General features: G+C 41.3%; 1 protein-coding gene across 1 annotated transcript in view; it reads right to left on the bottom strand.

The window, feature by feature from the left end:
* Cad99C (cadherin-99C) overlaps nt 1-12,413 on the bottom strand; it is a 529,236-nt gene that overhangs the window by 209,261 nt on the left and 307,562 nt on the right. The window contains exon 3 of the mRNA XM_068225294.1: nt 11,424-11,489. Within this exon, the coding sequence (XP_068081395.1) occupies nt 11,424-11,489 (66 nt within the window). The remainder of the gene's footprint in view (nt 1-11,423; nt 11,490-12,413) is intronic.

Raw genomic sequence — 12,413 nt, 5'->3', positions numbered from 1 at the left:
GCCGGCAACTATGAATATTTCTACTGGTTAACCTCACTTGTTGCTATTTCTTGATGATGCAGTATCTTTTCATCTGTCTCTTGGAACATGCCAGAGTGTAGCTTCCACCATAGTCTCAGATATGAGGTATGGGAGGTACTGACTAATGGTATTCAAACCACGATTAGTGCATCTGGGTGTTGTGAAATATGCTATTCATAGGACTGGTCGTGCTACAATGTCACTTTCTGGCCCAGTGAGGGAAACAATGGTAAATCACCTCACTTCTCATCAAGACTTGAACGCCACATTGTGGAACCGCCATTGGTGTTGTGGTTTCCTAATAACCGCATACGCTTTTTGACGGTGCTATCTGAAGATTCAAATAGCTTCTGGGCTGAATAGTTTATAGAGAGACTTGTTAAACGAATTCAAAAATATATTTCTAATATATATAGTATATAAGTAAAATAAAATCGGTAGCTTCTTCTCCACCTTCTTGCATGAATGATCAGCGTCGAAGCCTTCTTTTAAAGGGTCCCGGGTTCTATCAGCAGCAACAGAACAAACGTATTCTAAAAACTGAGTAGTTATGGAGCGAATTGCTTATGCGATGCAGGTTGTGAAACAGTAAAGTAACATTCCAGAGATGAGGAATTCGAACCCCATTGTTAGTAGCTGTGAAGATGGCTGTATTCTGATTTCTTAATTTTTGTACGTACCAGATAAATGCCGGACTTGAACTATAATAAAGGCAACATCACTACCTTCACAATAATAGTTCTTTTCTATACTAATGTCACCGAAGTTTGTTTTTTTTGCTAGTGACTTTACGTCCCACCGACAAAGATAGGTCTTATGGCGACGATGGGATAGGAAAGGCCTAGGAGTTGGAAGGAAGCAGCCGTCGCCTTAATTAAGGTACAGCCTCAGCATTTGCCTGGTGTGAAAATGGGAGAACACGGAAAACCATCTTCAGGGCTGCCGACAGTGGGATTCGAACCCACTATCTCCCGGATGTAAGCTCACAGCCGCGCGCCCCTAACCGCATAGCCAACTCGCCCGGTGAAGTCTTGTCTATGTTAGTTCAACGTCAAACAGCTAGTAGAAAGAAAACAAGCAGTTACGCCAGATAAAGTATCTAAACTCCGTTCACGGAATTTGTGAAATGGTGGTGAAGAAACTAGCCTCCTTTTACTAATTGTTTTACGTCGCACCGAAACAGACAGGTCTTATGGCGACGATGGGATAGGATAGGCTAAGAATGGGAAGAGCGACCGTGGACTTAAAGGTACAGCTCATGCATTTGCGTGATGTGAAAATGGGGAAACCACAGAAAGCCATCTTCAGGCTGCCGACTTTGGGGCTCCAATCCATTATTTCCTGAATGCAATCTCTCAGTTGCGGGCACCAAATCACGTAACCTACTCGATCGGTAAGAGATTAACAGCCTTTGGAAGTATAACAATGGATAAGTTAATACGTACTGGAAACTACAGTCAACCAGGAATATTCCAAGGAGTATTTTGTGATATCTTAATATCGCAGTGACGTGGCATAAAAAAGAAAAACAGTCCACAATGAATTGTGGGTGGAAGTTATACGCAATCCTCTTGCAAAACGAAGCAAGCTTGTAGTTTTATGTGACTGTTGATATGGTGATCGTAGCCACAGAACCTTCCGTTTTAACTCTAATTCGAACCACGGCTGCCTTGGTAAGGAGCCAGTGCAATGCCACTGGGCTTTCGCGACCCCTGCAGTTCTGCTACTCAAACTTTATAGCGATAAGAATGATAAGAATGAATTTAGATTCCAATCCAAAAAATGACGAAGTGTCAAGATCGAATCACAAGGAATACCACAGTAGATAGGTTTCCAGTGTAATATTAAGATATTCTTCTAAATATACGATTTTCTGGATTATCCTACTTTCTAAATAGGTGCACTAAAACTAAGGAACACTTGGCGCATTAATTATACCATTCATCTGAAATATGGTCGAGGAAAGTTATAATAAAAAATCAAATGAAGTCCTGAATACTTTAAATTGCAATGGGCTCGAAAATTGTGCTGGCAATACTGCCAGACCTGTAGCTATACAGATGTCTCTCTTATTATTATATATGTCTTGAGGTAAACAAAGAGATGTGCACGAATGTACATCAAGTGAACACTAATTGGCTAGCATCGTGTGCTTAGGTGTGGCACGAATGTATAGTTGCCCGAAAAAAATTAGTTCATGGTATTGTATTTTCCTCACATTTAATATTTTATCAGATTTATTTTTAATTATCTTCAAAATATAATTTACCTCTCATGTAGATAAAAACCTATGAACAACCACAACAAATATTACTTCTATAGATTTAATTGTTTCTGAGAAAAGTGTACCTGCGAGGAACTTCTACAATAGCATGCACTTTTTTCTGTTTTGAACGACTACACATCGATTGTACACTTATTGGCTGGCGCGGCGTACGGAGTTCACTTAACAGTACGCAGGTCACAAAGTAGTTCGCTAACATATTGACAAAAGCTACTACCTAAATGATCTGTATTTTGTAAAAAAAAAACGCGTTATAAAAACAATGGCTAGATCTGTGTGGGAGCCGTACTACAATCAGAAGAAAAAACATAAATCACTTTTCCTAGTCAACCGCTTTACTAGTTACATGACGTTAAGAAACTCTATACGTATTTTACAATATAGTTCCATGGTGTTACTGATTATCTAACTGAAGAAACAGGCGAACTCCATAGTGATGGTGAAAATTAATTATATAAACTACTTAGTCCAGAGGCTAATTGAAGTGCTATAATAACCTTTTTCAATTTTGTTTAGTAGGAAAATAGCAGTTTCAATGAAATGCTATTTAACCGTACCAAACAGTTACTGAAATGAAAACCAGTACCAAAACAATCCATTTCCTGAGTTACTTACAACCTGGACCACTTTATTCTAATGTGGCAGTATGCTCACAAATAGCATCCCGTACACTGTACTTCCAAAACAAATAGCCATACGTGACATTCTTAAACAATCGTCGACACTACACTCGTGAGAAAGAGAGAGAGAAAATATGGGTAGGAACAGCTAAGAGACTGTCACGATGGGTTTTCGTGATAACATCGAGCGTCGCAAGTCTGACTTGCGGGTGAAATTAAAGACGTGTTGGATAGTCAATTCAATAACATTTTAATTAAAAGTGGCCGACGATAACTGCAAACGTATCGAAGTGAGAAATGTCTTTATCTGGATAATTATATAGCCCGAGCATACGTACCACTCCATCAGCACATGCGGTTATAATTTGTGAAGTTGAAGTTAATAATAATAATAATAATAATAATAATAATAATAATAATAATAATAATAATAATAATAATAATAATAATAATGTTATTTTGCTTTACGTCCCACTAACTACTCTTTTACGGTTTTCAAAGACGCCGAGGTGCCGGAATTTTGTCCCGCAGGAGTTCTTTTACGTGCCAGTAAATCTACCGACACGAGGTTGACGTATTTGAGCACCTTCAAATACCACCGGACTGAGGCAGGATCGAACCTGCCAAGTTGGGGGTCAGAAGGCCAGCGCCTCAACCGTCTGAGCCACTCAGCCCGGCTGTGAAGTTGATATCCGAGAAGAGTTATGATTGCACAATTCAATCCCATTGAAGTCCCTCTTTCCAGCAATACCATACTTGATAATGATTCAAAATATTTGGTAATTTTCAAAATACCGTACACCATGTAAAGGAAGAAACAGGTAAACTCCATAGTGATGGTGAAACTTAATTATGTAAACTACTCAGCCGTTGAAATTAGGTCCCGGATTGAACAGACAAGAACTGTATAATTTCTCTTTAACGGGGACTTTAATATCAATCTCCATCTCCGTTCACTTCAGTGTTATGTATTTTCCGTCATATTTTATGGTGCCGAGACTTGGACCTTGAGAGAGAACACCACCAAAAATCTTCGATCTTTTGAGATGTGGTGCTACCGACGCCTGAACAAAGAGCCAGAGGTCATTCACAACTTCAAAAAGAAGAAACTTGAGTACACTGACCATATCATTCGAAATGATAAATATAAGCTCCTTCAGCTTATCTTACAAGATAAAAATGAAAGAAGGAGAAGTATGGGAAGAAGGAGAATATCTTGGCTACGGAATCTCCGAGTTGCAGAGAACAAGAACAGATTTCTCCCTTGACAGCCAACATTCAATGATGGTATGGTGCAAGAAGAAGAAGAAGAAGAAGAAGAAGAAGAAACTTCTGCGCTAATTGTCCTAATTCTACCACAACAATACCATAAGGTTGGGCGTACACACATAATTGGGCGGTTATACATTCAAAAATCGATCACCGGGCGAGTTGGCCGTGTGAGGCTGTGAGCTTGCATCCGGGAGATAGTGGGTTCGAATCCCACTGTCGGCAGCCCTGAAGATGGTTCTCCGTGGTTTACAATTTTCACACCAGAAAAATGCTGAAGCTGTACCTTAATTAAGGCCACGGCCGCTTCCTTCAAATTCCTAGGCCTTTCCTATCCCATTGTCGCCATAAGACCTATATGTGTCAGTGCGACGTAAAGCCACTAGCAAAGAAGTCGATCTGAAGCAATTTGAGACATTCTCACATTTTCGACCACCCACTCAACTTTGTCCCGAATACACTAGGGCAACCGTAGCGGTAACATCATCAGGGCCTCACAGATATATTTTTAATGGTTAGAAGTGATATTTAGGCTAGACGGTCAAATAAAATCTATTTTTCACGAGAATTTCCAACTTCAAATTTTGGGCCCCTTCGTATTCATTTTGTTATTAATCGCAAACCAAATCATATACGAACGTTATGATTTCGTTACACTTAAGTTTGAAACCTCCTCCTGAAAAATTGTGTGTAACGGAGTTGGGGCCTTTTCACATTGGATGCTTTACATGCAATCAATACGGCCTAATATTTGAAAACCTAATTGTTGGTATGTATGGGCTCATGAAAACGAAATATTCAATTTTACCATTCGTCCGTTCACTTTCCTATGGCTTTGACTAACAGGTATGAAGTAACAGCGTTCGCCTGATACATCAGAGTATGCAACCCACAATTCTGAAATGTTACACAGGTTATCGCATGGTAGGCTCTCCTTGGCAGCGAGTAAGATGGTACAGGAAATGGCTGTGGTTTGTACCCTGGTAAGGTGACCAGTTTCAGTCTGCCACGCCTTCCTCTGTCTAGCACAGCTCGATGTCGTCAGATCAAGTTCCTGGAGCTGCGCCAAGTGAATGACTGTTTAGAACCTTGCTAGAGTCTAATTACATTCTTAATTAAGAACCCACTTCTTGAAAAACTGCCGCTTTGTTGGACAGGGTTTAATACGGATTTCATTATCTACTTGCTTTAAGTCGCTGACTAACTTCCTTCCTCCGATCAATATATTGTACTTTCTCCCTTGCCTGGATATTCGCATTTATGAATTCACATCTTGTTTGTCCTGTTTCATTACAGTGTTGAAGATGGCGCAGCATGTATAAGACAATGATTATACTTTTTCTTGGGCTTTCACGTTGATAAGAATTTGGTCCACATTTACGGCCAGATTCCCTTCCTGGCACCACGTAGAGAATAATAATAATAATAATAATAATAATAATAATAATAATAATAATAATAATAATAATAATAATAATAATAATCCACAGCATGTTTCCAGTCATTCGACCGAGTCAGGAATGGAATGAATGAAGCCCCCATATAGCGGCGAAGATAGGAACTTTTTTTTGCTAGGGGCTTTACGTCGCACCGACACAGATAGGTCTTATGGCGACGATGGGATAGGAAAGGCCTAGGAGTTGGAAGGAAGCTACCGTGGCCTTAATTAAGGTACAGCCCCAGCATTTGCCTGGTGTGAAAATGGGAAACCACGGAAAACCATCTTCAGGGCTGCCGATAGTGGGATTCGAACCTACTATCTCCCGGATGCAAGCTCACAGCCGCGCGCCTGTACGCGCACGGCCAACTCGCCCGGTAAGATAGGAACTGTGCCGGCTGCCGAAGCCTTTCGCACTCCTCTGGGGCAATAACTAATGAATGACAGATGAAATGAAATGTTATTGGAGAAAATTAAATGGCGTATGGCTTTTAGTGCTGGGAGTGTCCGAGGACATGTTCGGCTCGCCAGATGCAGGTCTTTTGATTTGACACCCGTAGGTGACATGCGCGTCGTGATGAGGATGAAATGATGATGAAGACGACACATTGGAGAGTGTTGCTGGAATAAAATATGACAGGGAAAACCGGAGTACCCGGAGAAAAATCTGTCCCACCTCCGTATTGTCACGCACAAATCTCACATGGAGTGACCGGGATTTCAACCACGCAACCCAGCGGTGAGAGGCCGGCGTGCTGCCGCCTGAGCCACAGAGGCTCTAATAATAATAATAATAATAATAATAATAATAATAATAATAATAATAATAATAATAATAATAATATCAAGAAACAGCTGGCTACGTGTAACAGGCCATATGCGTTTGGTACTGGTTGGCAGGAAATAGCTGGTTATGTTAGAGCTAATCACTCTCCTTTTGCCAGTCCAGCAGTTGCTTGTGGTCTCCAGTTCTACTGGACAATAATGTGATCTACATATTATTTACTGCTTTGCAACTGCAGTATCCTGAAGGAAAAGGTTATCATGATATTTTCCGCCACCCAAAGCTGAAAGAGTTCTCGTTCTTGAAAAAGTTTTCCAAGGCGATCAGTAAGATTACTACAAGAAATTAAATTTAAGATTACGTGCTCTTCGGGTTGCATACAATTTACATAGATGTACTTGACAAGTGATTGCGTCTTCAATGCTCGTTAGTCGATACAAAAATTCAAAGTTCATCAAAAGTAAAGTCACTTCTTTTTCAAACCATTACTCATTAACACTTGAATAATAATAATAATAATAATAATAATAATAATAATAATAATAATAATAATAATAATAATAATAATAATAATGGCGTGTGGCCCCCGAAGAGGCCTGGTGCAGGTCTTTCGAATTCATCTGCGCATCTGTGAGGATGGGACCCTACCTATGATGAATACGGAACACATACCTAGTCCCCGAGCCATCGGAATTAACCAATGAAGGTTAAAATCCCAGAACCGGCCGGCAATCGAACCTGGGATCCAATGGGCCAAAGGCCAGTACACTAACCATTTAACCACGGAGCCGGACTACAGTTGAATGAAGTACACATTTACCACATTTCAGCCAACTTGTATCATTGTGTGCCTGCTGTAATCTTGATGCCATAAAATGATGTATTCTGGGTTCGTCTAGCTTTCCTCCTAAGTACTCTAACATTGCTTCCAGTGAAAAATCCGAGTGATCTACCCGCTGGATTCTCGTCCAGCTACGTGCCCACACTACTACTTCTCCAATACGCCAGCTTTCTCTACAACCTCTGCTCTTCGAATTTCTGCTAAATGAGTCCTATTTCTGAAAGTAATGCCTAGCACCTGTCTCTCCACAGTGTGCTACGGTTGTATACAAGGAACTACCTTCCACTTCAGTCATAAAAGCCAAAACATTCGAACAAGGGTCAAGGCCGCAAATCTGATGTAGTATTCGTACTGCGTAATAGATATTGTTGAAACGGAATATCTACTCAGTACGGGTTTGAAGTTTTACTGTTCATATTTCTTCTTTTTTTCTTTCTTTTTTCTTTCTTTCTTTCGTAATCCGTTTACCCTCTAGGGTTGGTTTTTCCCTCGGATTCAGCGAGGTATCCCACCTTTACCGCCTAGAGTGTGAGACTTTGAGTCAGGGGACACAACTGGGAAGGAGGACCATTATCTCGCACAGTCGGCCTTACATCCTACACTGAACAGGGGCCTTATGAGGGTCTGAGAAGATTGGGAGGGATAGACAAGGAAGAGGAAAGGAAGCGGCCCTGGCCTTAAGTTAAGTCCCATCCAGGCATTTCCCTGGAGAAGTGGAAAACCACGGAAAACCACTTCGAGAATTGCTGAGGAGAGAATCGAACCCCCGTCCATTCAGTTGACCTTCCGAGGTTCCCGTTTCAGCCCTTGTACCACTTTTCAAATTTCGTGGCAAAGCCGGAAATCGAACTTGGGCCTCCGGGAGTGGAAGCTATTCACACCAACCACTACACCACACAGAAGAACTGTTCATATTATATTTCTTAATTTTCTGGTTCCAAGGCTAAATGGTTAACATGATGGTCTTTGGTCAACGGGATCCCGGGTTCGATTCCCGGTCGGGTGGGGATTTTGACTTTCATTGGTTAATTCCTCTGGCTGGGGACAGGGTGTTTGTGTCATCTTCAACATTAGGATTCATCTTAGGTAGGGCCCAGTCTTCACAGATGCGCAAGTCTCCTAAGTAGCGTCAACTAGAAAGACCTGCACCTTGCCTCTCCGGAGGCCAAGCCAAGCCAAACCAAACCCCATGGCACAGCAGCCCCGAAGGGCCTTGGCCTACCAAGTGACCGCTGCTCAGCTCGAAACTCTGCAGATTATGAGGTGTCATGTAGTCAGCACGATGAATCCTCTCGGCCGTTATTCTTGGATTCCTAGGCCAGGGCCGCTATCTCACCGTCAGATAGCTCCTCAATTATAAATACGTATGCTGACTGGACCTCGAACCATCCCTCATATCCAGGTAAAAATTCCCTGACCTGGTAGGGAATCGAATCCGGGGCCTCCAGGTGAGAGTCAGGCACACTACCCCTAAACTGCGACGGTAGCCTCTCCGGAGGCCGCATGCCAATGAAATAAAATTTCTTAATTCTAAACTAATGTACACTTCTTCAAGACAAAGTCCATGTACAATGGGTCCGTGAAATGAGAAGTAACGTACATGTGGAAAGATATCGATGTCAATATTGCAGACGGAATTTAAATCTCTATTTCTATAACACAGAGTCGTGAGAGCTTCGACGGGTGCACCGGAGCCTCATCATCATCATCATCATCATAATCATCATCATCATCATCATCGTCGTCATCATCATAATCATCATCAGAGTGATCAGTATCCACACCCTCGAGTACCAGATCTTCCATAAATGGGTTAGTAGATGTTCTCCGGCTGGGGCTCCAGTAGTGCGCAAGTCACCTCACGACGTTCGGACGTCCTAACTTTGAGGCACTCTTCGTAAGCCTGTTCATGGTGAGGTTGGATATTTTGGAATTCTGTCAATGAGTTTTCGACCATTCTGAAGCCATTAAATGTCCATATGTCGCGACATTTTGCGAAAGAAAGACATTTGTCACAATTCTTCACTCCACTATTTCCTCCATTTTCTCTCTATCTGATTGTTTTCCGCCGTAAGTTTGTGGAACTTACCGAAAGAATTTAAACAGCCCCGTGTTGCCAGGCCGGAGGCTAGAGCTACATTAATTAATAACCACGCGGGATGGCGATTTAAGGTAGGTAAGGGTTATTCTGCCCGAAGGCAGGTCCGAACCTCCGCAGAGGTATTCCTGAGCCGGAGTTTACTTGCGGTAGGGTGGTCAGTTCCTTTCCGCTCCTCCATTCCCTTACCCCCCACCAACAGCGCGTGGCAACCCATCCAACTACTGACCACGCCCAATGTTGCTTAACTTCGGAGATCTCACGGGATCCGGTGTTTCAACACGGCTACGGCCGTTGGCGGATGGCGATTTAAGCACCTAAAAATGTCGGCGCTATTGGATCAACCGATGATGTTATAACGAGGCCAGACTTTTGTTGTGAGTAGTCCTTTCCCATTACAGTGAGATATTGAACACTGTCGTCACACGTGTTGTTTAGAAATTACTTCGTTTTGGAAACGTTCATGTTTTTGCAACGCTCACCGGCGCAAGTACGGTTCTGAAACCGTAGGCCTAAACTAGACGTATCCTATATCAGAAACAACGGCCGCCTAGCTGACCTCACGAAGTCCAGTAGTGGGAAGCCACGTGGCTGCGAAGTGACCATCTTATCAGCCTCAATCAAGAGTGAATCTTCTTCTTCTTCTGATGTTTTTTCCACACTCTGGTGGGGTCACAAGTGTGCTCTGTGACTCCAAGCTTATGTGAGAGATGTATTCGCTTTGGCGCGTCTGTGGCGGTTGGTATTGTAGCGCATTGTGTGGAAATGAAATAAGGTTGTTGTAATTTAAAACGTCCTAAAAAGTACCCATCTAGTAATTTTAAACACCCACTTAATACGACCCGCCAGAAAACGCAGTAAAACCCACAAATGTATATCATACAAATTAATCAACATACAGAATACGATATTACAGAGAGGCTAATAAAAAGATGGATAATACCCATGTCATTAGAGGTTTATTTTATCAATATTTTAGCACTCAGTCTTTTATTATGGAAAAGTTTTAACTTTAACTACGTTAAAATTTAGTCCTTTTTCACTTGTAGAAATATGTAGATCTTCACTAATTTCTCCATTTTCCTCTTCTAAATTATTTTTTTAAATTTTACCAATGAAGCTAATAGGTTGAGAACATTCTGTCAATGAAAGCAGAGGTAGTAGGGCAAGAAATGAGACTCATCACAAAACTAATACATCCTGTTGGCAAGTTCTCTCTCTCTCTCTCTATCTTTTTTTTTTTTTTTTTTTGCTGCTTTCAATTCCGTTACCTTTTATTTCTACCATTTATTTGGACTGAACTGTTATTACTCTGTCAGAATTTTCACAACTTTGCAGGGAGAAAATCAATCACGTGCTTAAGGTATTTTGCTAGTGTGCAAGCTGCCAACATAGAAATAATAATTTACCAATTTTCTTTATTTAATTTTCCAGCTTTTGTTCATGAGGTAGTTCTTATAATGTACTGTTGTTTTGAATCAGTCATGAAACTGAACTATTTAATACTCATAAACCCCCTTAAAACACCAATAAATCCATAAATAAAAACATCGAGTTGGGTGATTTTAAAACTACCCGGGTTTATCTCAACCCTGTTATGTAATGTCAATGTAAATTCCTGTCACCACCCCGAGGTAGTGCAGCTCTTTACAGGCACGCTTCCAAAGACGAAGGCGAGCTGGTTGTACCATTTTAACCACATACCAGTCCTCTTGACGTTCTTAATTTTCTGGCAGGTTTGGGAATCGAACCCACACCTCTGAGGACGGCAGCTAATAGTGCGAAACCTTATATTGCGCAGGCAGACACCCTGAAATGAAGAGGTGTGTACTACGACAAATGCCCAGTCCCCGAGAAAGAGAAATTAATCAGGTGTAGCTGAAGTCTCCTACCCGGAGGGAATAGCCAAAATGGCTTTGTAAACATCATGGCCGCTTTAAGAAATATTATCCCAAAAAGCTTAATTACTTTCGGCTCTGGGAATAACACGCAGTTCACGGTTAATTCCTAAACTAGAATAGGGGCACAAGCGCCGCTAATCTAACGAAGAATGAATTTGTATACTCACGACTGTCCCGGCTTTCCTCGATGTCCAGGATGATATTGGACTGACCGGTCTCCACCTCACACAGGCCTGTAACAAGAGAATATTATTATTATCGACATCCTGTGAAATACACAAAACATGAGATTATAATAGGAGAAGACTTAAAAAATACACAAAAAAAACATTCCTCACTTTGTTTGCCTCAAGACAATAATATCTAAGCACATAAACCAATCAAGTGAGAAATAAAACAATGAATGGAAATAAATTCGTAAAAACAATATGTAAGGTAAATACACAATATACCAGTACTACAAGCAATATTAATATCTTTAAATTATCAAATTTCATTCAAGTCTATTCCATTTCATAAACTATTTCCTCGTTCTTAGCATGTACAGTTTCACGAGAGAGATTCAATATTCTGACAATTTCAAAAGGACAAATCGTACATAAATGTTCTAGTTATTTCGTACGTCTAGACACGATTCCATGGGATTTAGGGTAGAAATAATGACTGTATTCTGACACCAACAGTACTACAAATATTGCCTTCTATTCAGAGTCTTTATGAAATATATTTCAAACGCGTCCACAAAGAACCAAACTTCATGGCACTACAGCCCTTGAAGTGCCTTGGTCTACCAATCGACGGCCGCTCAGCCCGAAGTCCTGCAGATTACGAGGTGTCGTGTGGTCGGTACGACGAATCTTCTCGACCGTTATTCTTGGTTTTCTAGGCCAGGGCTGCTATCTCACCGTCAGATATCTCCTCAATTATGGTGATCACATAGACTGAGTGGACCTCGAACCAGCCCTCAGATCTAGGTAAAATCCCTGACTTGGCCGTGAACAGAACCCGGGGCTTCTCGGTATGAGGCAGGCATGCTACCCCTACAACACGGGGCCGGCGTTCACAAATAATGTGAACAAATAAATAAACAAACAAACAAACAAACAAACAAACAGTATCGTTGTTCGTGATGCAAATACAAAACTTTATCGAATGAT

This window comes from Anabrus simplex, chromosome 1 (assembly GCF_040414725.1).
Source record: "Anabrus simplex isolate iqAnaSimp1 chromosome 1, ASM4041472v1, whole genome shotgun sequence".
Lineage (NCBI taxonomy): Eukaryota > Metazoa > Arthropoda > Insecta > Orthoptera > Tettigoniidae > Anabrus > Anabrus simplex.
Note: the sequence above shows the minus strand (reverse complement) of the source record. Positions and strands in the feature narration are given on the sequence as shown.